This window comes from Strigops habroptila, chromosome 4 (assembly GCF_004027225.2).
Source record: "Strigops habroptila isolate Jane chromosome 4, bStrHab1.2.pri, whole genome shotgun sequence".
Lineage (NCBI taxonomy): Eukaryota > Metazoa > Chordata > Aves > Psittaciformes > Psittacidae > Strigops > Strigops habroptila.
In genome coordinates, this window is record NC_046358.1 from 65,997,282 (window position 1) to 66,023,891 (window position 26,610).

The 26,610-nt window shown below is 43.5% G+C and overlaps 1 protein-coding gene across 2 annotated transcripts in view; it reads left to right on the forward strand.

Moving 5' to 3' along the window:
- Positions 1-609: 609 nt before the first annotated feature.
- ANO1 (anoctamin 1) overlaps positions 610-26,610 on the forward strand; it is an 82,081-nt gene continuing 56,080 nt past the window's right edge. Inside the window, exons 1-2 of one of the 2 annotated variants that reach the window (XM_030482335.1) lie at positions 610-698; positions 780-903. In XM_030482335.1, coding sequence (XP_030338195.1) covers positions 861-903 — 43 coding nt within the window. In that variant the 5' untranslated portion in view covers positions 610-698; positions 780-860. Of the gene's footprint in view, positions 699-779; positions 904-26,610 lie in introns of those variants that run through there. The other variant, XM_030482334.1, reaches the window with a different exon arrangement.

The following is a 26,610-nucleotide window of genomic DNA, read 5'->3' on the forward strand; positions in this document are numbered from 1 at the left end:
CCTGGTGTTATCCTGCGAGGACCCGAGTTTGTTGGAGATGTTAGGCGCATCCCTCCTGCGCCCGACCGTGGCGGGCAGGGCAGAGCCTCCTCAGCAATGCGGCCCTGCCTAGTCAGTCGGCGCGGCCGGAGAAGCGGGAAGAACGCGCAGGGGGGAGCAGGGAGCGGTCCGGCCGTACCCCGGGTGAAGAGGAGAGAGGGGCTGTCCCCGGCAGTGGCTCCGTTCCGGAAGCGCACCGGGACGGGCTGGTTCCTTTTGAATCCTTTTTATTAAGCTGCAAGGCAAGGGAACTCTTCGAACAACCGTCGCCGATAGGAAACGCAGCGGGGAAGCGATTAAACCGCCGCCGTGCCGGGGTCCCGAAGGGTTCTGCCCCTTCGGAGTGCCCCCGGTGTCTCCGCCGGTCCCTCCGCAGGCGCGCAGGGCGCACTGACCTTTCGCGGGCGCGCTGTCCCCGCCCGGCAGCTGCCGCCGTCGCTCCGGCGCAGCCCCAAGGTCAGGGCAGCTCGCTGCCGCCGCAGGTAGGCGCGGAGCTGCGCGCATTCTGCGCGGGGAGGGACTGGCGCGGTGTGTGTGTGGGAGGCGGCTCCTCGCGGAGGGCTGCGCTCCCCGCGCCCTTATTTAAAGTGTGGCCGGGGCGCTGCGTGGTGCCGCTCCTTGGATGCGCGGGGCCGTCCCCGAAAACAGGGGGGGAAGAGGAGGAGGAGGAGGAGGAGGAGGAGGAGGAGGAGGAGGAAGAAGAGGAAGAAGAAGAAGAAGAAGAAGAAGAAGAAGAAGAAGAAGGAGGGAAGAGTAGGAGGGATCCTGGCAAGTTCAGTTTGGTACCAAGTAGCGGCTGGGCTGTGGGGCTCGGCTCGGAGATGGATAAGGATGAGATCCACCTGCGCAGGCTGCCGGCACCGCGTAAGTCTGCCGTGAATGCGGGGTGCGGGAATGGGGTGGTATGGGGTGCGCTCTTTCCCGGCTCTGCGGGCAGCCGCTCGCCTCGGGCCTCCGCCACCAGTGCCCCGATAAGGGATTTATTAGTAGCGTTTCATCGACTATATTTAAAAATCCAGGAATAAGCTCAGCAAAGTAGCAGTGAAATAAAATAGCTGTGTCCCGTTCCCTCCCCCCCCGCCCCAAACCATAAACCAGTGTAAAGTCCCTTTTACCTCCATTAATACAGTAATTAAAAGCCTGTCTAACCCCGGAAAACCAATCTAATTGTGAAAAACCGCTGGAGTACAAAGTATATGTGACAAATCCTTGAGCTGATGGTTGCTGTGAATTCGCACTGGGCCACCAAAGAGCAGCAAAGAAAAAAAGGTCTTAGAAAATGCACTGGGTCTGTCTCAGGTTGTCAGTAAAATCATGTAGCTCTGTATCATTAATTAATGTGTGCAGCAAAATAAATTATATATATTGGAAGGGGAAAATACATTCCTTGGCCGGGAAGTTAGAGAATGCTTAGAGCCAAAGAGCAGATCGTTTAAATGGTAGGGGGTGGGAATTTCCTTGGCTTCCCTCTGGAAATAAATCACGGCTCAGTGTCTGTGTGCATGCATGTGCACCCACAGAGGCATTTATATCAAATCTGCATCCACACTGTGTATGTAAAACCTTTGTGCACACACTCACTAGAACACAAATACTACAAAGCACCATTTACTGACTGCATTTTTCTACCAGTTTAGAGACAATAAAACTTGAACTGAGATGCTAACCAGGAACATGCTGGAACACATTTGGTTATCCATCTGAATTGTATACAAATGAAGTAAATTTAGCATGGCACCATTTCTGAATTCCATGCTTTACAATCAAAATTCCAAATCTAACTGTTTGCAGCTAAGAATAGCACGGGGAGCCCTGGTCTTTACTCCCTCTTTTTGGATTCCCACGAAACCCGTTATCCTGGAGCCTACTCATTAAATGGCCAAATATTTCACTGGAGTTCAGCCCATTTCTAAAGGAACTGCTGTATGCTCATCAAACTGTAGGCTATCCCAAGTTCTCAGCATGGAAAGAAAACTGTTTCTTTAATGTCTGACACAAACCAGCTGGGCTTGATATCCAAATACTGGGGGATGGGGTTTCTGTGGGCCACTGGCTGTCCCCATTAACTTCTTTATCAAAATAAAGGAGCTTGAAATTCTCAAAACTGCAATGGGAACAAGGAAAGCATGGGAAGCTGAAGTGTTCTCACAGCGTGTTAAAAAGGAATCTTGAGAGCGGCTTTGGACAAGGGCAGGTAGGGACAGGACAGGACAGGGGGGAATGTCTTTAACCTGCCAGAGGGGAGATGATTGAGATGAGATTTTAGGCAGAAGTTCTTCCCTGTGAGGGTGGTGAGGCGCTGGCACAGGTTGGCCAGAGAAGCTGTGGCTGCCCCATCCCTGGCAGTTTTCAAGGCCAGGCTGGTCGGGCCTTGAAGCAACCTGGTCTAGTGGGAGGTGTCCCTGCCCGTGGCAGGTGGTTGGAACTGGATGAGCTTTAAGGTCCCTTCCAACCCAGACCAGTCTGGGATTCTATGATTCTATAACAGAGCTGTTGGTAAGAGGACTAAATGATAAAATGGCACTAAGAAATCTCTATCAGTCATGGAGCAGGTGGCAATTTACCATCACAGTGCTAGGGAGAGAGCCCTGAGAAATTGAGTGGCTCTTCAGCTTTGAGAAACTTCACATAGTATTTTACAGTGTCATTATTTAATTTACCAGATCACCCATTAGCAGTGCGAACACTGCACACCAGCCTCATTAATGAGTTCAAGGAGCAGTTTTCTTCTCGGAAGCATGTGTTTATATTTCTATTGAACACCCACCCAAAAGAGTTTGTTTGTAAAAGCTGTTTGTAAGATGAAAGCCCTGCCTAATTCCATAGTGGATCCATGTATTGTGATACAAATCCTACCAATTGTTTGGAAAAGTTTTGTGTCTATTGGAGAGACATGTGGAGGCCTGTTCTTGAAGTTTTTACATGGTCTTTATACTCAGTAAGCCTCCTGCAGCCAGCAAAGGAAACTTACTTGGTAAAAGCGGTTAGGAAAAAGTTGGGGTCAGCAAGAGGATAATAAAAGACAGGAGAATAAGTGGAGCCTAAATTCCCCTTAGCTCTGGGTAAATACTATCAGTTGCCTGGATCCAAAGTACTATTTTACTTTTGATGCAATGAGAAAAGTGACCTCAGTACCTTATTTTTGGCCTTTGGTGGCATGAAAGGACAGGTGTCCTCAGCTACATCTGTGCCCCAAGGACCCAGACACCGCAGCTAGTGCCTGCCAGCTTATTTGATGCCGATTCCTTCCTCATGTTCTGGGGTAATGAAGCACCTAATGAAGGTCAATTGGGGTGGGCTCTGGGGAAAGGTATTGGCATGTTGGCTTCTGACGGGACCACAGTGATATCCTATCACTTCAGAGGCACTGGGACAAGTGCTCAGGACTAAGCCCAGGATTAGGAGTCAAGTCTTTACCTGCTGCATTTCAACAATCAAAAATTCCCTGAGGGAACATCTGACCCCTTTGAAAGCTATAAGAGTTTTTTGTCACTGACTTCAATGTCATCAGACTACCAGCCCAGAGAATGAAATGTTTTCTCCTTTTCCTCTGGAAGATGTAGTTCTGTCTGGAGCTGGGCCTTCAGCATGGCCCCAATAGTTTCTTGTATGTCTTACCCTGCTTCCCATGGTAGCATTGCAGCTGTTTCCATTAGCAATGAAAATGATGAAGCATATTACGCTAATAATTAATCAAAGATGACAAGGGACTAATAACCGTATTGATTTATTTAGGACTTCTTTTCCAGCCCTGTAACTTGCAGTCATGCACATTATTAACTAAATATTTTAATTTGTAGTAATAACTTATTAGTTTCTAGGGGATGAGCACATATGTAGCTGAAGCAGCAGCTCTGGCTTGGTGCTGGACTGCAGGTATGTGCCTCGGGAATGCTGAATAGCTGTGGGAAGGGTGCCTTGGGAAGGGTGTCTTGTCCAGTGCAAGGCTGGCAGCAGCAGGGCAGTGTGTCAGTCACTGGGAGCTATTCTGGATCATGTAACATACATGGAAACATAACCACAGGTGTCTTGCTCCAGTTGAAGGTGAGGGTGGTGAGGCGGTGGCACAGGTTGCCCAGAGAAGCTGTGGCTGCCCCACCCTTGGCAGTGTTCAAGGCCAGGTTGGATGGGGCTTGGAGCAACCTGGTCTAGTGGAAGGTGTCTCTGCCCATGGCAGGGGGTTGGAACTGGATGAGCTTTAAGGTCCCTTCCAACCCAAACCAGTCTGGGATGCTAAGATTTAGGTGGTGGGAAAGGGGGCACTGGGGTGTCAGGCCTGGTGGGTGTGCTGGTGATGTACATGTAGCCCGAGGCTACTTGCTGCGGTTGGATGGGTGGGATGTGAAATCTAGGGTAAAAGTAGCTGGCCAAAGCAGAAGGCAGAAGAATAACCCTGGGAAGCAGCATTTATTGGCATCAGGAAGGGAAAAATGTCCCTTTTGACTTGAATTACACCCTTTGGATTCTGGCAGTTTTGAGGAAAGGAAATGCTTGGGGATGTGCTGTGGTTGGAAAATGAGGCTTGCTTTAAACTAGAATCATTTTGGGGAGAGGGAAGAAAGGAAGGGACTATGACAGGCATGACAGACTTCCCGAGTTTACTGTGTGAAAGGCTGGTGAATGCTAAGTTTGCTTATCTCCCCTCCTTTTTCGTGGGGATACTTCACACTCTTATGCCACTGGTTCCTCAGCGAGCCACCGTCTGATACACTCCTGACCAGAGACTTCTCCAGGAGGCAAAGGAGGGAGAAGCTGCTCTCACTGAAAGCAAGCGTTAAGTACGTGGCTGTATCCCACCATACAGCCGGGGTTTTGGCTTCCTGGGAATGAGATCCTGTTAGCCTCTGCACAGAGCTCCGTATCCTGCTCTGTGTTATCAAGGTACTCCTAAATCTTTGCACTGTAGCATCGAAAGGCTGAATCCTCTGTTATATCTTCATTTGCTGCAGAGGGCAGTCAGCACAGGGATGAGATCTGTGTGATCCGAAGAGCAGGCTCCAGAGGAGAGCCTGTCCGAAGTCCTTAGCATTGTCCTTTGGCAAGATGATGGGGAATTGAGAGTACTTGAGCTGCCAAACACTCATTTCATGTAGAGTTCATGTAGAGTTTTTGGGTCACTTTACAGGTAAAGCATTAGGCTGATGAGCTCCATGAACAGAAGCCACCAATTCTTTCCTCCTTTCTTATTTCTTGTGTTTTCAGGGATTCTGAAGTACTTCTGTGACATCCTCATATTTCATTCTAAAAGCCAAAACGTCAGTGGCATGAAATAGTTCTGCTTACTTTCAGAGACTACAAAAGCAGTTTAACTGGGGATAATCTGTGCCGCTACAGGAGTATTCACCTTCCAGACCTTACCCAGTATTTGCTGCCAAACTTGAGATGGTGGCAGGACTTGCAGTTCTGTTGTAGGTATAAACCCCATCGTGGGGGTTTACAAATGCCACATTTTCAGGGGTTGGCAGCCTACATGCCTTGCTGTGACCCCATCCTGGGGTTATTTCAGTGGTGCTAAGTCACCTTGTGCCAACTGTTAGATGTCATGGAGTAATGTGACTAAGAGCGCACAACTTCTTTTCGGTACTCTGAAGAGCACAAAAGGATAGTGATGTCTCTGTTGTCACTGTGAGGTAATTTATGGTAAATACAGGCCTTTTAGAAACAACCACAGTGCCTGCCTTGATTGGGAGGCTCGGAATGCACAGGAAGCAAAGCTCCTAGTGCTGGACTGCATTAGTCCCCACTGCCGCTTCAGTGGCTGGCTCACAGGCCCTCAAGGGAAATGGAGTTTTATTTATTTGGTTTAGCCTTTGATTTGGATCCCTCATCCCTTTAATTCTCAAAGTCATACTACCTCCTGGTGGGAGGGCTGGCCCTTCTCCCTGCCTCCTAACCTCCCTGTATCCTTTAGCCTTTATCTCCAGGCAGCTGACCAGCATCCCTGTGTCTGTTCTCACTCCTCATTTGTTCTGTTTCTTTGTGCTGCACCCCCTGTTGTGCCGCTGCAGCTTCCTTTGCTGTGTCCAGTGTCTTGTCCCTGCCTCTCCTTTGTGGCTGGCCCACATGCCAGGGTTTTTTCTCTCCTTTTCTCTCCTTCAAACTCCCACAGTTCATGTCTTTGAATCTTCTACTGGCAGTGTGTCCTTCCAGCCATTACAGGAACTATTTCCAGATTTGAACTGATAAAAAGGCACTAGTAACACTCGATCCAATGCCATTCCTCTTTAGTAGCTTTGCCTGCTTACCTTATCTGCATATCTGATTTACTCTTGGCAGCTCTGCATCTGTGCGAGGACCTGGATGTACATTCTTTTTCCTGAGTGGTGCATTAACAATCTGTAGAATTGGCAAAATGTCCTTTCGGGCTGCAGCTCTGAAAAATAGAACCTTTTTAGTTTTTTAAGCTGACACAAACACCTATGACTCTTTGCACATGATTGGAAGTGCTCCGAGGGAGTATTAAAATCCGAAATCTGTTATGAAAAGGCTAAGTGGTTTGCAGGCATTAACTGCTCTTTTTCTATCTTATAAATCATTTAATTTACATTGTGACATCAGTGATTACAAGTTATGTATTCCTGGCTCCCAGTCCCGCTGTGTTACCTCTCCTGCTATTTATATGCTGAGTAGGGAGAAACTTGCTGAGTATGTACTAAAATGAGAAAAAAACCTCTGTTTTCGAAACACATTACAAATATTTGTTGCCTCCTATACATCTTCATTGACGTCAGCTGAAGTCCTGCTTGCAGAACAAGCTTGGGATATGCAATAGGTATCGGTGTGTTTAGAAGTAAAGTTCACTAAGAAAAAAATTGTCTAGGGAGAGAGAAACACATTCCACAGCACTCGGTTAGTGAGAAGGGGAAAAGGTTGGCAACTAAATGGCATTTCCAGTGCAGGTGCAGGACACATTTTAAAAAGGAAATAGGAAAAGTGAGCAGATACTGACTTCAGCAACATCACAGAGGTAAAAGTAATGAATGCAGAGTCCTCTGAATACATTTGAAACCTCTTCTTTTTAACATGATATTGTGAGAGTTTTATAATGGTTCTTAAGAAGATGACCAAGAGCCAAGGTGGAAGTTTCAGGGCTACGCATCACTCAAAATTTTAGTTTAACTGCTTTGAAGTAAGGGAAGTGGCAGAAATGTGTCTAGTGGTGCGTTAACAGTCAAAGCAAAACCTATTCTGTATTTATGTCTCATAATTCATACTATAACATCTTGGCTGACAACGTACCGCAAGATATGTCAATGAATGTACTTTGCAATTCTTCCCAGATTTTGGCAGGCAGGGATTCAAAATATGGTATGACTTTATGCTTGTGCTATGATTTCCCAGAAGAAATCTACTGCAGACTGCAAAAGATGACAGCTTTTATGCAAATACCATTAAATTCATCACAGTGGGTTGCGGCACTATTGTCCTGAAAAGGTTTTCTGCTGATGGATGCAGGCAATTTTGGCAACCCAGCAAGAGGAGGAAAAAGCAGGGTTGTGTGGGCCTGCTGCATTTGCTGCTGTGTTTCTGTGAGTATTAAATCACCTCTTTGGTTTGGGTTAGCATTGCTATGGTGTATTTATATAGAGAAGCCAATCTTTTGTGTTTAATCTGGTATGGATACTGCTGATGGAAGGGATTCATGTAACCTCTGCAAGCATAAGACCAAGCAGACCATGTCAAAGCAGCTAGAGCTTGAACTGTGTTCAGCTCTGGGGCCCCAACACAAAAGGGACCTGCTTGAGTGAGTCCAGAGGAGGCCACAGAGATGCTGCAAGGGCTGGACCAGCTCTGCTCTGGAGCCAGGCTGAGAGAGCTGGGCTTGTTCAGCCTGGAGAAGAAAAGGCTCCAGGGAGACCTTAGAGCAGCTCCCAGTGCCCAAAGGGGCTACAAGAAACCTGGAGAGGGGCTTTGAACAAGGGTGTGTAGGGACAGGCCAAGGGGGAATGGCTTTAACCTGCCAGAGGGGAGATTGAGACGAGATCTTAGGAAGAAGCTCTTCCCTGTGGGAGTGCTGGCACAGGTTGGCCAGAGAAGCTGTGGCTGCCCCATCCCTGGCAGTGTTCAAGGCCAGGTTGGACGGGACTTGGAGCAACGTGGTCTAGTAGAAGGCTTCCCAGCCCGTGGCAGGAATTGGAACTGGATGAGCTTTAAGGTCCCTTCCAACCCAAACCACTCTGTGATTCTATATGCAGTACGAGCATCCTTTACCAAGGCTTGCTAGTGGAAACTACTACTTTATTGTCTGTGTCCTGTATTCCTGGCACAGAGTCGGAGAGTGGTCTAAAGAAGGAAAATGGTTCTCTGTGTGTAGTATGAATGTTGGTATGTGGTCAGCAAGCCTCATCCAGATGCTTCTATCTTGCTGCATACTTTTGAATGTTCGTTTTCTGATGAATGGTAAGAACAGGTTTCTAAAAATAAATTAATGGTTTTCCCTTTTTACTTCCTGTGACTTAATATACTTTATTTATCTATATAGCTACTAGTCATCGTCATTCTTCAGCTCGCGAGAACATACATAAACAGAAATGAGCCTGAGTCACAAAGTAAGGATGTGGAGCCAGGCTTTTTCCAGGATTTTAGCCAGGTGTAGGAGTTGCAGCCTGGGGCTCATGAAGGGAAAGGGCTGGCTCTGGGGTCGTGCCTCAGGAGTCTTGCATGTGAAATAGGGCAGCACAGAGGTGCTTTCTGAATCTTTTTCCAAGTTGGTAAGACCTTGCAGCTCTCTGCAAAGAGCTGAAAATAAATAGAGTGGATTTTCAAGGTTAGTTTATCACTCAAATAATGTAACCCAAGTGAGAGTCCTTTTAATTATTCCTCTCGCACTACCCTGAGGGTTGACCAGACCAACATCCAAAGCACCAGTTACTTTCATTTAATCAGCTCAAGAAACAGACATTAACAAATTTAGTCTCCTAGGGCAAATAGTTCATCATGCAGCTGATAATGTGGCCCAAACCAATCATAAATTTGAATCAAACACATTTTAGAATTAATGTTGGTGGGATTTTTAGGAAGTGGGTCTCTTTTCTCTGGTGATTGCTACTAAAATTGAAGGCTACTCTGTACAATGGTAGCAGAACATGCTAGAATTTTTTTACTTACTAGAAATGTGAAGTAATATGACTTAAAACATGCTAAGCATCATTTTCATTCCCAGAATGTATCTTTGTTGCTAAGGAGCACATCTGTCTGTTATAATGTACGTTAAATAGGAAAGACCCATTACAAGGTGGACTGGACAATACTAATTAATGCTGTCAGGACCTCTATGTATACACATAGCTGTGTGTTAGGAGATAACAGGACTCACTCTGTGTCCCATGGGAGAAGCAGACTTCCTAATAAGCAGAACAATGAAGAGTGAGTGTCAACATATTCCAGTTTTTTTATCAGCATGACCGAAACTTTCATTTCAAGGGATTACTCTGGGTCTATGGGTAGCAGCAGTGTACTAGTAGGCTTGTGTCTGCACGCTCCATCAATTTGTCTGTACACAGTCTTGTAGAGTTTAGTGTTGACATCAACAAGGACATAGATTTGAAATGCTATTTCATCTTTACAATCACTGTCAATAGTCCATTTGGCAGATACCTGAGACTGGCTAAAAAGCACAAGAGAAAGCCTGTGGTACATTGAGAGGATATACTTCAGCTAACAGAGACAACTATCTCTATGCTACGGGTCTGTAACTCAAATTCAGTCATCTTGTAGAAATACTTTACTCCATGTGCCCTGAGATTTAAGATGATGTCTGGGCTCTCCGAATAGGAACAGATCCTGTTTCTGAACAGTTGTACTTGAGGGCTTACAGGAGATCCTTGTTAAGCTCACATGGTAGGGAGCCAGGTTGAGAGGCAAAGGCTGAACGCAGAAATCATGTCCTAGCCCTTTTGGGCATGCTTTAGAAATGCAACCGATTTCTTTACCCATGGATCTTAAAGGACTTCATAAACTTTAGTGAGCTGCTAGAAGAGCCCATCAACTCCTTTTGCATTGCATTCTTTGCTGTTGCATGACTTCTGTTATACAGCAAGAATGAATATGTTGTATTTATGGGTTCGACAACAGAAAATGAGAAGTGTCATTTCAGTTCACTTTTCATTTCACATTGAGCTGAGGGAAGATTCAGATAATGGCCATGGACATTGCATAGGTGAGAGTGGAAGAAGCAAAGCAGCATGTGTCTGCCCCAAATTCAATAGGGTTAAGTTGTTCTAGGTACTCCTTGGTTCAGAAGTGGAGTTTAGACTGTCAGGCTGTGTAGATTCACTCTGCTGTTTACTTTGCAGGGGACTTTGAGTGTCATGGGATGGGAGAACACTTTGAGTGTCATCCCACAGGAAAATCTGGCCTGAATGAAATAGCTCTTTTTTAAAATCACATCTGATCACTTTCATTTGAGAATGAATTTGGTCTCCTCAACACACAAAGAATAATGACAAGTCATCGACCCAAGAGAAACTGTGCTTGCCTGCACTGTTCTTACACTGCCCTTATGACTCTTGTGTGCTGCCATACATTATTTTTAATTAAACTTAATCATTTAAGTCCGTCTGAAAATATAACAGAGTCTTTGGATAATAAAAACCAAAGACCACATATTAATTACCAGTGGAAGAGCAAAACCAGGTTTTGGTTAGATTTTAAACATTGTTACATATCAGAGGCATAAAAATCAAGTCTGAGCTTGATTTTAAAGTGAGTAGTTTCTAAATGGCAGATGAATGATTTTAAATTTTATTAAACTTTTTCATTGTAGCATCTTGCTGACAGGCCTTCAGTTAAAAGAGCCGAAGTTTCCAAAGCAAGGTCTTTGTTGTCTTCAGAATATAAATTAATGAAAGCTTTCCCTTTTCTCTTTCTTGTAAGCATAATTTCCCAAAATAGCTCATTGGGGCTGTATCCCGGCAGCTTCCATGCCTCTGTGTTTCCAAGGGAAGCCTGCAGCATGCTTCTGCACAGCATTTTCTCCACAAAACACAAACAGTATTTCACAATACAGCTCTGATCTTTCATTTATGCATCTGTTGAAGCAGTTTTCAGAACTATTCAGTTGAAGTGAAGGACCTTTGTGTTTCAGGTAGCTTCTCCTGAACTCTTGTTCTGGAATCCAGCAGAGATTCTGCCATCCATTTTAATTTGTGAAGCCAAGCACATGTCTAATGGTAGCAGAGGAGTTCAGCATCTCATCACTTATGGCACTAAATCTTTAAAGTAAAACCCAGTCTAAGAAGTTCCTGGGAGCCTGAGATTGATTTCAGTCCAGCAATTACTCTGTATTGACTGACTTGGGCACATTGTCCATCAGGAGCAGGAGTTGCCGACACTCAGTTGCTTTCCTGTTTCTCAGGTGGCCAATAAAGCCATAGACATTTGCAAACATAGTTCAACCTCAACATGAACAATCTGATGCTGAAAACCCCAAAAAAAGCATTTAATCTCATTCACTGAATGAAGGGTGTATATGTGTTGTCATTTAATAACATAAGTAGGAAAAGAGAGTTCTTATAACCAGGTGATTCCAGGGGAATGTGCCTCCTCTGGAGTCTGGTATTGCTACCAGACCAAACCAGGGAGCTAATTCAGCTTTTACCAAGTTTGATACCTCTTTCTATTTCTTTGCACCACGTCATTTTTGCAGCTGCTTTCTTGTTTTACTCTCTTTAAAACTATATTTTTAACATTTAAAGGGAGAAAAGAGGCTATTACAGACACAGAGACCCAACAGGCAAAGTGTTTCAGCTAAACCCAGGAAGGAAATCTGAGCTCCTTTGGAACTTGAATGAGTCCTGGAGCAGTCTCGTTCTCTCTTTATGTAGTTATTTCCCTGTTTGGCTGTTCTACTTGCTTTTCCCACATTATCATCAAAGTGGCCCCAGAAGGGACAGTTGTGAAACAGAAACTATCTGTGAGTAGAGGAACAAAACCAGAGCTTCTTGTTAAGCTAAAGATGCCTCGGGTTTAGCAAAAACAACCGTAACTGCCCTAAGTATCTGCTCTCTTTTAAAAGTGGTGCTCTCTTCTAAAAGTGTTTTAATGTGGGGGGGGTGGGGGTGGTGGAATGCAGAAAGGCAAAAAGTGAAGTCAGTGGCAGCCCTGTCTCATTGAAATTTGGGTTGAGCCAGTCCAGGAATGGTGGTTTCTCCCTCTTCCTCCTCTCTGCCCTGGCCTGAGTGCAGATAGGTTTGCAGCAGCGAAGCTAAAGGAAAAAATAGTTCCTTTCCCTGGTTCACATGAACTGCTTTGAACTGGAACAGATGTGGATGTACAGAACTATCTGCTTACAGCAACTGTTCCATTTATAACCACGAGTTTTCTATTCAGGTCTCTTTATCATTTTAACTTGTTTTCTGTTTCCACATCCTTTTCCACAATAAAATAGCCTTAACTAAATGGGTTTTCAGCTTGCATCCAAAAGTACTATTCCTTGCACGAGCTTACAATACCAGCTTTATTTTTCAGTGACTTTTTGCTAATAACAATGGCCAGTGGAAGCGAGGTTGAGTTTGGGTCTGTGGTATTTGGAAAACGTGGTTCAGAATATTGGTTTGTTACCAAATTAGGGCAGAATCTGGAGTCTGATATGATAAAATCTTGCAAAAGGTGTTTGTAATATTTAACTTCCAAATGGCATTTCCATTAATTTTCTGCTGCTTTGAACTTTATTTAACTTTGGTGTACAAACTAAGTTTGTGTGCAACCCAGACCAAAATTGTTCCAGTGAGATGAGAGATTCAAACTCAACCACAAAAATGAGGACGATGGTGGTGTTTGTGCTTTGTGTTTTTCATGAACTCCTGCTTTGGCGTAAGTTCATTCACTGTTTGATTTGATTAAGTGCTCAATAATTAATTCTGCCAATGCTCTGCTAAGGAGGAAGGTGAATCCTGCAGTTCCCAGTGACTGAGGCACGGGGATGTGTCCTGAGATGGTGAAAACCCATGGAAGTCATAGATACAATTAGTGGTGGTTGGTTAAAACTCATCAGTTAGGTCTCTCCAGTGCTGTGCTTGCTTGAGTGGACCATGTGGCCTTTATTACAAAATTAGAAATTTGTTTTTGTAGAGTTACTTCAGTTTCTTGGTTCTCTAGTTTCCTATGGAGACAGGCAGTTGTTTGTATATTGGAGACCATCCATGTCACGTTCTTTGGGTTTAGTTCATTGCTTTGGGCCTTGACACAGAAAACAAACTTCATTGAAGCTTTGCAGACAGATAGGATTTTAATCTAAACCATATTAAAAGTTGGAACCTTCTGTGACCATAGGGTTTCTTAGGGTTCAGCCATGAGCCTGCACTACCTTTGGGGTGGCCAGAGATTACTTTTTGTGCTCTCAGGGCACTTTTCTCTCTTCTGGTTGACTTGGTACCAACTCTAAAACTGGGTGATGTGGTCCTGTGAAGCAATGTTGTGTCAGTGTTGGGATACCCTGAGGAGCAGTCTAGGAAGGCACCAAGGTGTTGCAGACCCCCAGGCTATGGATTCCTCACAGCATTGGGCAAGAAATGCTTTGCTGCTCTTCGGGTTAGATATAAGGAAGAAGCTCTTCCCTGTGAGGGTGGTGAGGTGCTGGAGCAGGTTGCCCAGAGAAGCTGTGGCTGCCCCATCCCTGGCAGTGTTCAAGGCCAGGTTGGGTGGAGGCTTGGGCAACATGGTCTAGTGTGAGGTGTCCCTGCCCATGGCAGGGGGGTTGGAACTGGATGATCTAAAAGTCCTTTCCAACCCAAACCATTTTCTGATGCTCAAGTTAAATGAAAATAAAAGTAGATATTTGAGGTATGGAGAAAAGAGTTTCAAATGGTTCCCCAATAACAAATGGATGAAGAAACAAAAGGAAATGTTGCACTTAATCTGCTCTCACCAAGGTTAAACAGGTAAGATCTCTTTCTCCATCTGCCTAGCTGATGTGGTGTAGACAGGTTTCTGACACACAGCTTAAACCCTGACTCACTTAAACTCTCGTATAATTGCACCCCCGGGGTTCACCTTTCAGGTGAAGCCTTTCTCTCGCTCTTTTCTCCTTCCCACTATCCATGCACTTCCTATCTCAATAGCTGCAGCTCGCTTTATTTGCTTGGTTTAATTTTCATTCGAAGTTTCTTCTAAGAAAATAAATACAGATATTCAGCTGCAGATATATTTTTTTTAATCTCTTTGGCTGTTTCTGGTTATACTGCATCTTTTCACCACATAGCAAACCCTTTTCACATTATCCCCAGGGCAGAACTTTTCTCCTGAACTCTCCTAGTGTCCTTGCACTCCCCTTGTGCAGCTTTAATACAAATTAAAACTTCATGGGAATGCACCCTGTCCACAACCACATCAAAGTTGTGGTTTTTAAACAACCCCCAACATTGGCCAAGTTTGGTGGTTCAGTTTTGATTTGATATGTTATATAGAAACCCTACTTTCAACATTCAGTGAAGGCTGGAGAGCAAACACCAAGTTCCCAAAAGCTAATTGCAGTCTGGACTGAGGCAACATCTCATTTATCCCTTCCTGTAACTTGTCCACATGAGTTGTTTTAGCCTCTCTTTCACCTAAGCACCACCTAATTTGTCTGGTTTTAATGTTGGCTAGTAGTAATTTCTTAATATGAAGAATGTGCAGTGAAGGAAAATCCGTTTACAGTTCTTTGATAGATCAGTTCCATTTTTGTTCACATTTGCCCATCTTATTTACTTTAATTTTAGGGAAAAATAAGTACATGGAGTCTGGTTTTAGTCGAGGACTTTTCTGTTTTATGTGAGGAACAGACAAAGACCTGTTGCATCAGAAGAGTAAAATTAGGTGGGGAAAAAAGTGTTCTTTCCCTTCAACAAAGAAATCAAGTGCTTCCACTGTACAGGAATACACAGCAGTGTAACATGTGTGGGCACTAAGGATAAGCAGACACATCAACAGAGGGAAATCTCTGACAAGTTTTAATGTCACTTGGACATGGCTTGTATCTTTGGAGACAGTCTGTCACTTTTATTCCCTAATAATTTTGACAAGAGACAGATAGTGCTGCAGAGTTTATTTTAAGGTAGATTGTTTAATTTTTAATGTCTTCTCTGTCTCTCCCTTCTTTTCCTCTCTCCTTTCTTCTTCCCACCAAAAAATTAGTGCCCCAGCTCTTTAAGTTTGGGGATTTAGGGTAAGTAGCTGGTTAAATTTGGGCAGGAAGCAATGGATGCAGAAAGCAGCTGGATGTTGTTGGAGTGTCAGGTCCTTGGCTGTGGGGGACATGCCCCCACTCCCATCCTGCTGGGAGCTCTGGATACTTGGGGGCTTCTGAGTCTCTGTCTGCAGGAAAGAGATGATACTCCCAAGCTGTCCCCAAGGTTCATGTGGAAGAAGCCAGCTTTTTTGCTGTTTTTAATTTTCTTTTTCTTTCTGGATGCCTTTTGTTCTTTGATCAGGTGAGCACTTGAGGATGGTGATGAGTCCCACTGCGCAGAGCAGTGCTGGTGGAGGTCAACCCAAGCACAACTGTGCAGACTCCTAAACCACGTGGTTGTTCAGTGGAGGGTCAGATGTCTAAAACTGTACATTATCTGAACAATACTTGTGACCAAAAGGAGATTTAAACATCAGGGTCTTCAAAAAAGAAACAGTTTGTTTGTCCACCCATGCCTGAGCATGCTTGATGCAGGCAGCTTTGCTGCCTCCCTGCATCCATCTATGCTATCACAGCACCAAATACATCCAGAGGAAATAGGATGAAATGTAAGAGTTCTCTTGGGAGCAATGTGGGAGCATAAGGGCTGTCTGGAGAGGCTGCACCTGGGAGGAAGTGGATTAATTTTAAAGCTCTTGGAAGTGGGTAAATCTGGGTGATGCTCTGCCTTTTCTGGCTCCCATCTTAGGCCGATCTGTTATACATCTGTGGCACCATCGATAAATGAGGCATCACCCAATTTGAAGGGCACAGAAATTGCTGTGGGAACCTGGCATGTTCCTGTAGGCTGGAGCTCCCCCAAGCCCCAGTTTGCTTCCAGGTGTGTCCCACAGCCTCCTCCAAGAAAGGAGCAAAACATCTTAGCCCAAACAAAAAACAGAGAAAGGATAATTTGCCCCTGAAGAATTTTCTTTCAGGTTCAAAACATGAATTCTGGGTTGGTTGGTAAAGTGCCGTTTGAGAGGCTGCTTTTGTGAAACACATGTCAAAGCCCTTCTTGAATCCAATAAGCTCTTTGCATCAGTTGGTGTCTTACAGTGAGAGTTCACCAAAGTCTGTGTGAATGAGTGCTTCACTTTGTGTTTTCTGTATTTTAGTGATGCTTTACAGAAGCATAGGATCAAGGAACTCTATTAGAAAGAAAGAGGAAAAAATCCATCTCACCTCACTGAGTTTGTACAATAAAATGATGAATTTGGACTATAAGGGTTGTAACTAGAGCCTTTCAGAGCCTCCCCCACCACACCAGTAGAGTGTTATTTCTGTTGTCTGGGTTTTAGAAGCAGGGATCCAACAGCAATACCAGCTTTAGCTCATCAGGAGCTTTTGCTCCATTCTTACCATTCTATTGCTTAAACACTTGATCAATCAATTATGAGTCTGCTACAGATTCTGCAGCCTTAACCCTTCCTTGTACTTGGTACTGCTATTTGGTTGGATGGGGCTTGGAGCAACCTGATTTAAAAGGTGTCCCTGCCTGTGGCAGGGGATTGGAATTGGATGAGCTTTAAGGTCCCTTCCAACCCAAACCAGTCTGGGATTCTATGATTTCTTTCCATCCTAATTTACACAATAATCTTACATCTTAAAACGATCCTCTTATCATTCCTTACTCACTGCATGTAAAACTTAAACCCAATCAAAAAGTCCAGATAGAAGTAAACTGATGGATGTCTGAAACCTCCTGCTTTCTGAAAGCACTAAAGCTTATCCTTTAAACTCTCTTTATAACACTTTATGAGGGAATAACTAGTAGCTTTTAATTCTTGGGGGGTGGAGCCATCAAGTAAAAATCTGTCTGAAGTAAGTGAAACTGATAGTCATCTAAGTATGTGTTACAGTACAGTCAATGTCTGTGAGAGGCTGTCACTGAGAACAGGCCAAAAAGGCAGCCTGAAAGACAAATTAGAAAGGAGGTGGAATGTTATTAAAGCTCTAATTATAAACAAGAGGCACTCTGATGTTGGTTCTTTACTTTAAAACTGCCCTGTGAGCAGGACTTGCTAACTGGGAGATTGTAGCATGGGATCCAGAACTCTTTTTTTCGGCTCAGGTGGAAGCTGCACGTTGTCTTACCAGATTGATGTATTCCAATAATGAATTTGAACCATGAGAGTTATGAACTGTAGGGTTTCTAATATTAGTGTTTTCCACTGACTATAACTCAGCTCCAGTAGGCATTGAAAGATTGAAAGAAATATGGGCTGCCCTTCACTGGAAAATATTGGACTCCTGATTGGTTCTGAAATCTGAAATCCCTGGTCTGCTCTCAGCATCATGAAGTGCGTGAACATGGTCTATCATCAGTTGTGGAGATGCAAACATTTTTGAAAGGGCTTTATAAAAGTATTTCCACCTGTGTTTTCATTGGTAGCAGCAGCTATTGCACCCTGAAAATATGAGAGCTGATTCCTTTGCCTCTGAAGGAAAGGGCATGTTAGCACAATGTTTGTAGTGGTTCAAATTTCATATACTGCTTGTTTAGATGGTTTCAGAAACATTGTGTTGGAAAGTAGGCACCCAAGCTTCCCTGAGGTCATCGAATCCCAGACTGGTTTGGGTTGGAAGGGACCTTAAAGCTCATCCAGTTCCAACCCCCTCCCACAGGCAGGGACACCTTCCACTAGACCAGGTTGTTCCAAGCCCCGTCCAACCTGGCCTAGAGGTCAAGGGCTAGACTCTAGCAGTAAGTTGTGTTGGTGCCAGAAGGACCCACTTTGGAAGTGACAGCTGTGGTCTGTGTCCTGTTACCCATCCTGGTGGCCATGCTGATGGCCATCAGGCAGGAGTGGCAGCAGGCTTGCCACACTTACTTCATGTGGTTAAACACTCCATCAGAGCTGGTGGGCAGCAGCTGTTTTGGGAATAACATGATGGAAATGTGTTGGGACATTTTGGTGGCAGTAAGCGCATGCATACTTGCAACTGAGAGCGCCCTGTCTCCCCTTGGACGTCCCATTCCATGCCTTAGTTTCAAATATCCTTAAGATTTGCTATTTTAGTGAGAGCTACTGCTTAATTTGCTTAACTTTGAAAAGCTGGAAGACTTTCTAGTGAAGGGTGTTACAGAAAAGTACTTTACTGCTATATGGGAGTATAGGTAAAGAAGGCATGTTTAGAGAAGCTTGAATGACTGCAGATTTCTGTCTTTTTGCTTTGTGGTGTTATCCCTTGTCCGTGTCACTATTGGAATGCCAATGCTTTTGGAATTACCTTTTCAACTGGGTCCTACAGGTTAGTAATGAACCAGACCTATCTACCCTGAGATATCTTTGCTTAGCATCAGCAAGACAAATGGCCTGCTTAAATATGTACACGTTTGTGTTTCCCTCCATCAGGATTAACATGCTTTGCCTTTAGTGGTATCTGTTCTTGTGTTTTTATATCCATGTTTGTGTTCTGCTCCACCATGTATTTATTTTAAAATCTAGTTGTGCATCAACACATTTTCAATATGAAATGTAGATCTCAGACTGAGATATTTCAGATGTTTGAACTGAATCCAGTTTTCAAGTACAATAGTTATCTAAGAAGTACATCAAAGTTTCCTTCAGTGTTCATTTCTCATTATTATCTGTTCTGGAGCCCTGATTGTTTTCCAGTGTAATTAGTGTATGTGTTACCATAAGTTCTCTTCGTGATCTTGCATCAAATGTGTTTACAGAGAAGAATCTCCTCCAGTATCTACGAACTGAAGTTTTACTATGTCAAAATCAAACTTTTGCCCTGATTCCACAATTTTAGATACTGCATCTGTGTACTACCGGGTTACTCCAAAGTACTGGTTTTCTTTCACTATGGTCATTATGGTTTGCATTTCTATCAAATTCCTCAAGAAAGGCATCCAAATGAGTTAATGGTATGTTAATGTGCCAGCGTTATGATGGCTGTTGCAGGACAGGATCTAAAATAAAGTGTGCTGATGACAAATTGCCCCACCAGAAATTTCTTGGAACGTGAAGCAGTAAAGTGAGTGTATTTACCCTTCAGCATGTTGTATTATGGGATTGTGGACTTTTGGATGTGGAACCAGCGGCCTTAAATCTTACATTGTTAAACCAGACTTAGTGTTGCTTATCTTCCTGGAAAAGGATGTGCACTCATGATTTGGGATGAGAACCATACAAGTACAAAACACTCCACCTGAGTAGAAATAATTAGCTGGTTAAATAGCAGTTCGTCAGAAAAAGGTCTAGGAGTCATAAACTAAGCATAAATCCACAATATCTTATGTTGTAGGGAACATGTAGTAATTCTGCTCAGGGCTGGAAAAGCCTGACCTGGTGTACCTTATCCAGTTTCAAGCTTGTTTTTGCAAGCAAAGTGTGTATCATACAGCCCAAAGCTGAGAGAAGAGCAACAAAAATGAAGAAAAAATCCAAGAAAATATGTCCTAGAAGGAAGTAATGGGAGAGAGGCATTTGGCCAACGGGGTTTGCAAACTTCCCTTCTGGTTTCTAGATAGAATTTTTTGTGGGGGAACATTCATTATCCTTGTCCTGTTCTGAGGTGCCCTATGTTAATGCTGAAATGTATTTGGAACCTGGAGGTAAAAATCCATCTTTAAGGAGAGGAAAGGAACTAGTGGGAAACCCTCTGTGCATGCATGGCCTCTGTGCCAGCTGCTTTCAGGAACTCCTAGGTCATCATATCTAAATCTTTGCTATTTCGGGCAACCACATAACAGAATCCCATTCATGAATTTCTCAAGTACCATTATAAAAATAGTTTGATTTATTTATTTTTTTTATTTTTTTTCCCCCCCCTCCATTGCTCTGATAGGAACCTCATGTCTTTGATCTGGAGCCTCATCTCTAATGATCTAAATGTTAATGGAGACACACGTGTGCTTTATTTGTTCTTCACTGCCCGTCGGCTTTTTGGCTCGGGGGGGGTGGTGGTGGTGGGGGAGGGGTGGTGGGGCGGTGGGAAAGAGGGTAATGAAGGGGTAGTTCTTTTATTGTCTTCCAGAAAGACAAGCTTCTCCTTCCACCACCACATCACCACCACCCCCCCCCGCATCATTCTGCATCTGTTTAAGTTTGAGTTCATGTTGCTGAAATAGGGAGTGATGAATACTGCACGCCATATCCCAGATAAATGTTGCTTTTTCATCTTTACTGGAAGTGTCTTGCTTGATATACCCTAAATTGTCCTTTGCCTTTTTCCTGAACTGTGTCTCACAGGCAGATAGTTGTACTGTGATCAACTGATACATAAAGAAGGAGTCCTGAAGTATCCTGCAATGCTAGACAGAGCCACCATGTGTTACCTCTGGAGAAGGTTAAGAACAGCCTGTGTTTGAGCAGAAATCATGTTCCACTGTACTGAGAGCCCTGATGGGCTTGTAAAGGAATTACAGTCATAGAAAAGGTATTTTTGTGGGTGTTCGTTGAAATCAAGAAGTCCCGTTGCTTTTGGGCACAGGGTTGACAGGCGGTAGGTGTGCAGTTCAATCATAAGGTGTTAGCTGCAGTATGATCATAAGATGTAAGTCAAAAGGTTGGTTTAACACTGTTTTCTGCTATTCTGCTCTGGGAGCACCTCTGCTACCAGTAGTGATTAGACATTCTCAACAGAAGGTGTCTTCCAGGGAGAAGACCTAGGTGGCTCTTGGAGCAGAGGAGTATTGTATTAGCCATTTCTTAACACCATCATAAGGGAACTTGAGCAACACAGCAACTTGAAGTTGTTACTGATAGTAAGAGGTTTGGTTAGGGTTGGAAGGGACCTTACAAAGATGTCCCTTAAGTGACATGTCTGGGAGGAACCGATGTACCAGGTGAAGTTTTCTAGAGACTGAGCAACAGCCTCAGCTGGTTTTTGGAGGTGGAGGTTTTTAGGCAGTGTATAAAGACTCAGAAGATTCCCAGTTAGTCACCCTCACCTCTTTCAGTGGAGGGAATCACACATCCTCATTGTGGACAGCAAGTCCAGTTTCTGAGAGGAGCTATCTCTTACAGGAGCTTAGGCAAGAGATCAGACAGATAACCACATCACATTGTATGTGACTGTATTTTACATACTCTGAAAAGTTCAGGATATTTATTATTGTCACCAGGACTTGAGCAGAAGCAGCCTTGTCTTTCATATAGGTTGGAAAAGACCTTTAAGATCATCAAGTCCAACTGTTTCACCAAGACTGCCAAGTCCACCACTAAACCATGTCGCTAAGGGCCTTATTTTGATGGATACAAAGTAAAGAGAAAGCAGAACTGTTAGTAAATAATAAAACCCATAAGTATCCATCCCTAAAGCAGTAGAAAGAGTCCAGCTTAAGGGCAGAGTGGCCCTTATGCTGGTGATGGGGATATTGGTGGATTTGAGGATTGCAGAAGCTTGGTGTCGCAGCTTGAACTGCCAGCCATTGCACCCATGAGGACTGTAACCCATGAAGATACAACCTCATGTGGCTCCTGATGATGAAGCAACAACGCTCTGTTCAGAAGGGCAGAGTTTTAAAAGGTCATTGCTGGGTGGAAAGTTTTTTTTTTTTTTGTTTTGTCTGCTGAACTGAATCAGTATTTTGCAATTTGTAAATTTAGAGCTGTGTGGTGCACCCTGATGATGCCGGTGGATTAATGAAAGCTAAATGTCTGTCTGTACAAGATGATCCCTCTTCCCCATCCCTCTTTTTTCATAAGGCATCATTTTCCTAGGGCACAGTAGCAGCACCACCAGTCACTTTGTGCTGCTACTAAGCATTTCCATATTTAAACAGTACTCCAGATTGTTTATTGAAGTGGCTTATACGAATCCATCCAAACCTCTTGGAATTGCACCATAAATTTCCCCAATAAATAGGCAGAAGGACAGAAGCCAAACAGGATACAAGTGCTAAAAAAGCCTCAAGATCAGCAAAATGTGCCCCTTTTTGTCAAACCAGCAAGTCATTGTTTTGCTATGAAAAATAGCATTTCAGAGTTTTCTATGATTGGCTGGGTTTGGTGCTTGGGTTCTTAAATCTTGTTTGAAAGGTGACAGACTGAGTCCTTTCTAAGAGCCAGAGGGCTAATTAGTAAGATAAAAGATTAGCAGAGAAAGCACTTGATATGTTCTTGTTTCAAGTAACAAGTGACAAGACAAGAGGAAATGGCCTAAAGCTGTGCCAGGAGAGGTTTAGACTGGAGATTAGGAACAATTTCTTCCCTGAAAGGGTGTTCAGGCATTGGAACAGGCTGCCCAGGGCAGTGGTGGAGTCGCCATTCCTGAAAGTGTTCACAAACCACGTAGACGAGGCCCCAGAGCCATGGTTTAGTGATGGCCTTGGCAGTGGTGGGGAACGGTTGGACTTGATGATCTTAAAGGTCTTTCTTTTTCAACCTGGTTGATACCGTAATTCTGTGTTCTTGTCCAGCGAGATCCCAGTAGAGCAAGGTGGGAATTGAGACCCAGGCTGGAGTAAGTGCCACAAGGCATTTTTTTTTTCTGCTGGAACATCATTTTCGGGGATGACATTATCGATTTGTAGATATTTTCTCCCATGAGAACTGCCACTCCAAAAACTTTTGGTTGGGTCATGTCATAGCTACGTTTATACTTGCTCTTTTTCAGTACCATTAAAGCATCCAGTCTTCCACAAAATACAATTTAAATACTATTTTTATGATGTGTTGTTGTGGGACATTAATCATAAAATCACAGAATCCCAGACTGGTTTGGGTTGCCACGGATGGGGCAGCCACAGCTTCTCCAGGCACCCTGTGTCCGCACCTCACCACACTCACAGAGAAGAACTTCTTCCTAATGTCTCATCTCAATCTCCCTTCAGTCAGGTTAAAGCCATTCCCCATTGTCCTGTCCCTACAGGCACTTGTCCAAAGCCCCTCTTCAAGTTTCTTGCAGCACCTTTAGGCACTGGGACCTGCTCTCAGGTTTTAGTATTGACATCATTACTGTGACCACGAACAAGAACTTTCCTTTCTCTTAATCAGCTAGAAATGTATTGCAGGTTTAAAAGCAATCACTTCAGAATAATTTCTGAAGAGTTTAAATATAGTAAAATAAAATAAAAAATAGAGTCTATTCGTGGGACTTTACACCTCTCTGGCAAAAATGTGCGTGTTTTGTAAACTGGTTGAACCAACCAACATAGAGTATCTGTTACTAACAAACTTTAAAGTTTGCAAATAGCAGTTTACAATCTATATGGAAAAAGTTTATGCAATAATAGATATACTAAATGACAGTATCCAAAGAAATTACTTTTCTAAATATTTTGGTAAAACGATTTATTTTTTTTTCCCATGCAGAGTATTGTTTTTCTAAATGCTTTAATGCTTGAAAATAAGCAATATATTAAAGTTTAATTCCATTTTATTCCATTGTTGAGGGTTTTTTTCACTGAACTGGTAAACATTTGCTAGATAAGTGAACAGAACATTTTCCTTTTATTAAAAAAAAGACAGCAAGTGAAACATTATTCGCTAACCAAAATAGAAAAATACAATAAACCCTTCTCTTAAACTTATAAACTTAATCACACTTTAGAGGTAAATAAATTCCTCTCCTAAATTCTAGGATGAAACCTTGGCCCTCTATAAATAACAAAGTTACAGCGTCTTCCATGTCTTTCTCAGGAAGTATGAAAACAAATCGTGTTTTCTCTCTCTCTGCACTGATGTTAAATGCTTGCTCTTGGCAGGAGTGCTGTTTCCTTTCTTACCCAGAGTATTTTCATAGAATCACTGGTTTGGGTTGGAAGGGACCTTAAAGCTCATCCAGTTCCAACCCTTTGCCACGGGCAGGGACACCTTCCACTAGACCAGGTTGCTCCAAGCCCTGTCCAACCTGGCCTTGAACACTGCCAGGGATGGGGCAGCCACAGCTTCTCCAGCCAACCTGTGCCAGCACCTCAGCACCCTCACAGGGAAGAGCTTCTTCCTAATGTCTCATCTCCATCTCCCCTCTTAGTTTAACGCCATTCCCCCTTGTCCTGTTACAACAGTCCTTGACGAAGAGCAGACCATCTTCTGCAGACCAGCGGTCTTCAGGCAGGCCATTGCCAGACACGTGGTGTTATGCATTTTGGTCTGCTTCATCGTTGTATCCTGCTTAAGATTCTTAGCTGTAGAAATAATTAAACCCCCAAAAAATCCTAAAATGCAGTGGAATGAAGAAGACTTGCTAGAACCAAGCTTTAGTTTGGTGTAGGGTTTTGGTTTTATTTCCTCAAATATCACCATGCTACAGGCTAGGTCACCAGAGGGACTGGCTCTTTCAGCGCAACCTGAAATAGCTGTGGCTGCTATGGGGCCTGTACTCGTACACATCTTTATCAGGTTAGCAAAACCTTCTAGGACATCCATGCCTATGCCTATGCAGCCTGAATGCCCCTTTGACTTTGATGCATTGAAACTTAGGACTTGAATTGGGAAAGCTCTTGGGTCAAGAGCAGCTTTGCCAGTTAGTATATGCTATGGCCTCAGCCCCAGGTTGCAGTCTATGGCTGAGATTTTAACAGTAAACCTGGTAATCTTTCGATTCTCATCTGCACATGGTTGGTATAAGGAGCTATTTGTAACAGTTTGGAAATGGGGGAGATAGAGATGAGACCTTAGGAAGAAGTTCTTCCCTGTGAGGGTGGTGAGGCACTGGCACAGGTTGCCCAGAGAAGCTGTGGCTGCCCCATCCCTGGCAGTGTTCAAGGCTAGGTTGGACACAGTGGCTTGGAGCAACCTGGTCTAGTGGAAGGTCTCCCTGCCCATGGCAGGGGTTTGGAACTGGATGAGCTTTAAGGTCCTTTCCAACCCAAACCACTCTGTGATTCTATGCTAATTAATATTTTAAATGTATTTAGATACTTCTAAAAGCTGCTGTGAGATTTGAGGTGTACGTTGTCCCAATATATACCAATTCTCTCCTCATAATCTCTTTTTTTAGTATTTTTTCCTTTCATTTTACTGCTCCCATTGGTAACATCTGCCTTCCCTTGGAACTTACTTAAAAACAAAAATGATGATCATAACCCTTCAAAACAGAACTAACAGGATTCATAGGGTATGGATTCAGTGGGGAATCCCCCAAATCTCTCTTTTCTCTGAAATACTGTCAACGTATAAAACTATAGTTACAGGTTGCAAAGCACAATCTGCAATGGACTTGAGCAAGGCTTCAGTGCTGCTTGTTGTTGAATAGCAACAGAAGCAAAGCTGAAATATTTTTTCCAATGTCTGGTAGAAGATTATGTTTAATTTAAGTATTTGAGAAATAAGTCTGAAAACAGACTTACTTAATAGACATTAAGTAGTTGGAGGGGGGGAAAGTGGAATTTGTCTTGAGGGGGGTGGGAGAGGTGTTGTGTGTTTATCTAAAATGTGGGATTTTCCAAGGTCTAAATAAACAGGCAGCATGAATCTTGTTATGTAGAATTTATTATTGCTGGTCCTTTATATGCCGTTGAAAATGCTATTTCATTTTACTATCATTACAGTTTTTAGGTGATTTTGCTCTACCTTTTTTACATTTCCCATCTCATAATGCTTGTGTCAGCTCAGATGAGTTCAACTCTAGGGCTACCTACTGCAAACAGGGGAAATGACTTTTTAAAGACAAAAATAGAAGGGCAGGAATAGAAAGAATATCATACAGTTATATGTTCTTCTAACCTTCTTTTCTTATGTTGCTGGTAGTAATAGATCAATAACTTTAAAGGTGTGAAGAGCCTTCCAGGAAAGCTGCAGTCCCACTCTGGAGACCCAGTGTTGGTAAGGCAGTACTGAGAAATAGAGGAAGCAAAATGACATTTCAAATAATTGTCAGGAGCTGAATTTTCTCCGCCTGTGTGACGAGATCAGGTTTCCCAGATCCTGAACACAATGTGTCTGAAAGGGCTCTCCTGTTCAGTGAAGACGAAGTGCTAATAAAGTTGTCTGCATCTGCTATATTAAGATTGTCCAGCTTTAAAAGTATTTCTATAGTATAAAGGAAACCGTCCTTGGAATCCAAATTTCATTTCACTGCTTGTTTGATCTTTTCTCTTTCTTTGATGGATTGGATTATAACCTCCTGTTTGCTTCATTAATACCCTATACAGACCTAGGCTACAGCCAAGTTTGAAAAGAACTGCAAAAGCAAGGAGATAGGTGATTTCCAGGGTGCCCTCCTCAGCAGGGTGCTACAGCAGACTGAAGTGGCAGGCAGTTACCTCAGTGTCACCTCACAGAACAGGAGATAGTAACATCCCTAACAGCATTAATCTTGCCTAGGGGTAGGTTGGTTGCCTTTTCCAGCAGCCCTTTGCCTGCCAGGTTAGTCAATGGTGTTAGTGCACCTCCTGAAGCAGTGCAGCCAGAGGCTGTTCCCAGCTGGAGGGACAAGGGAAACCTTGAATAGTCACAGATGTGGATCTAATCAGTGCTTAACTTTTGGACTTTGAACAGAACAAAAGTTCAGGATGTGTA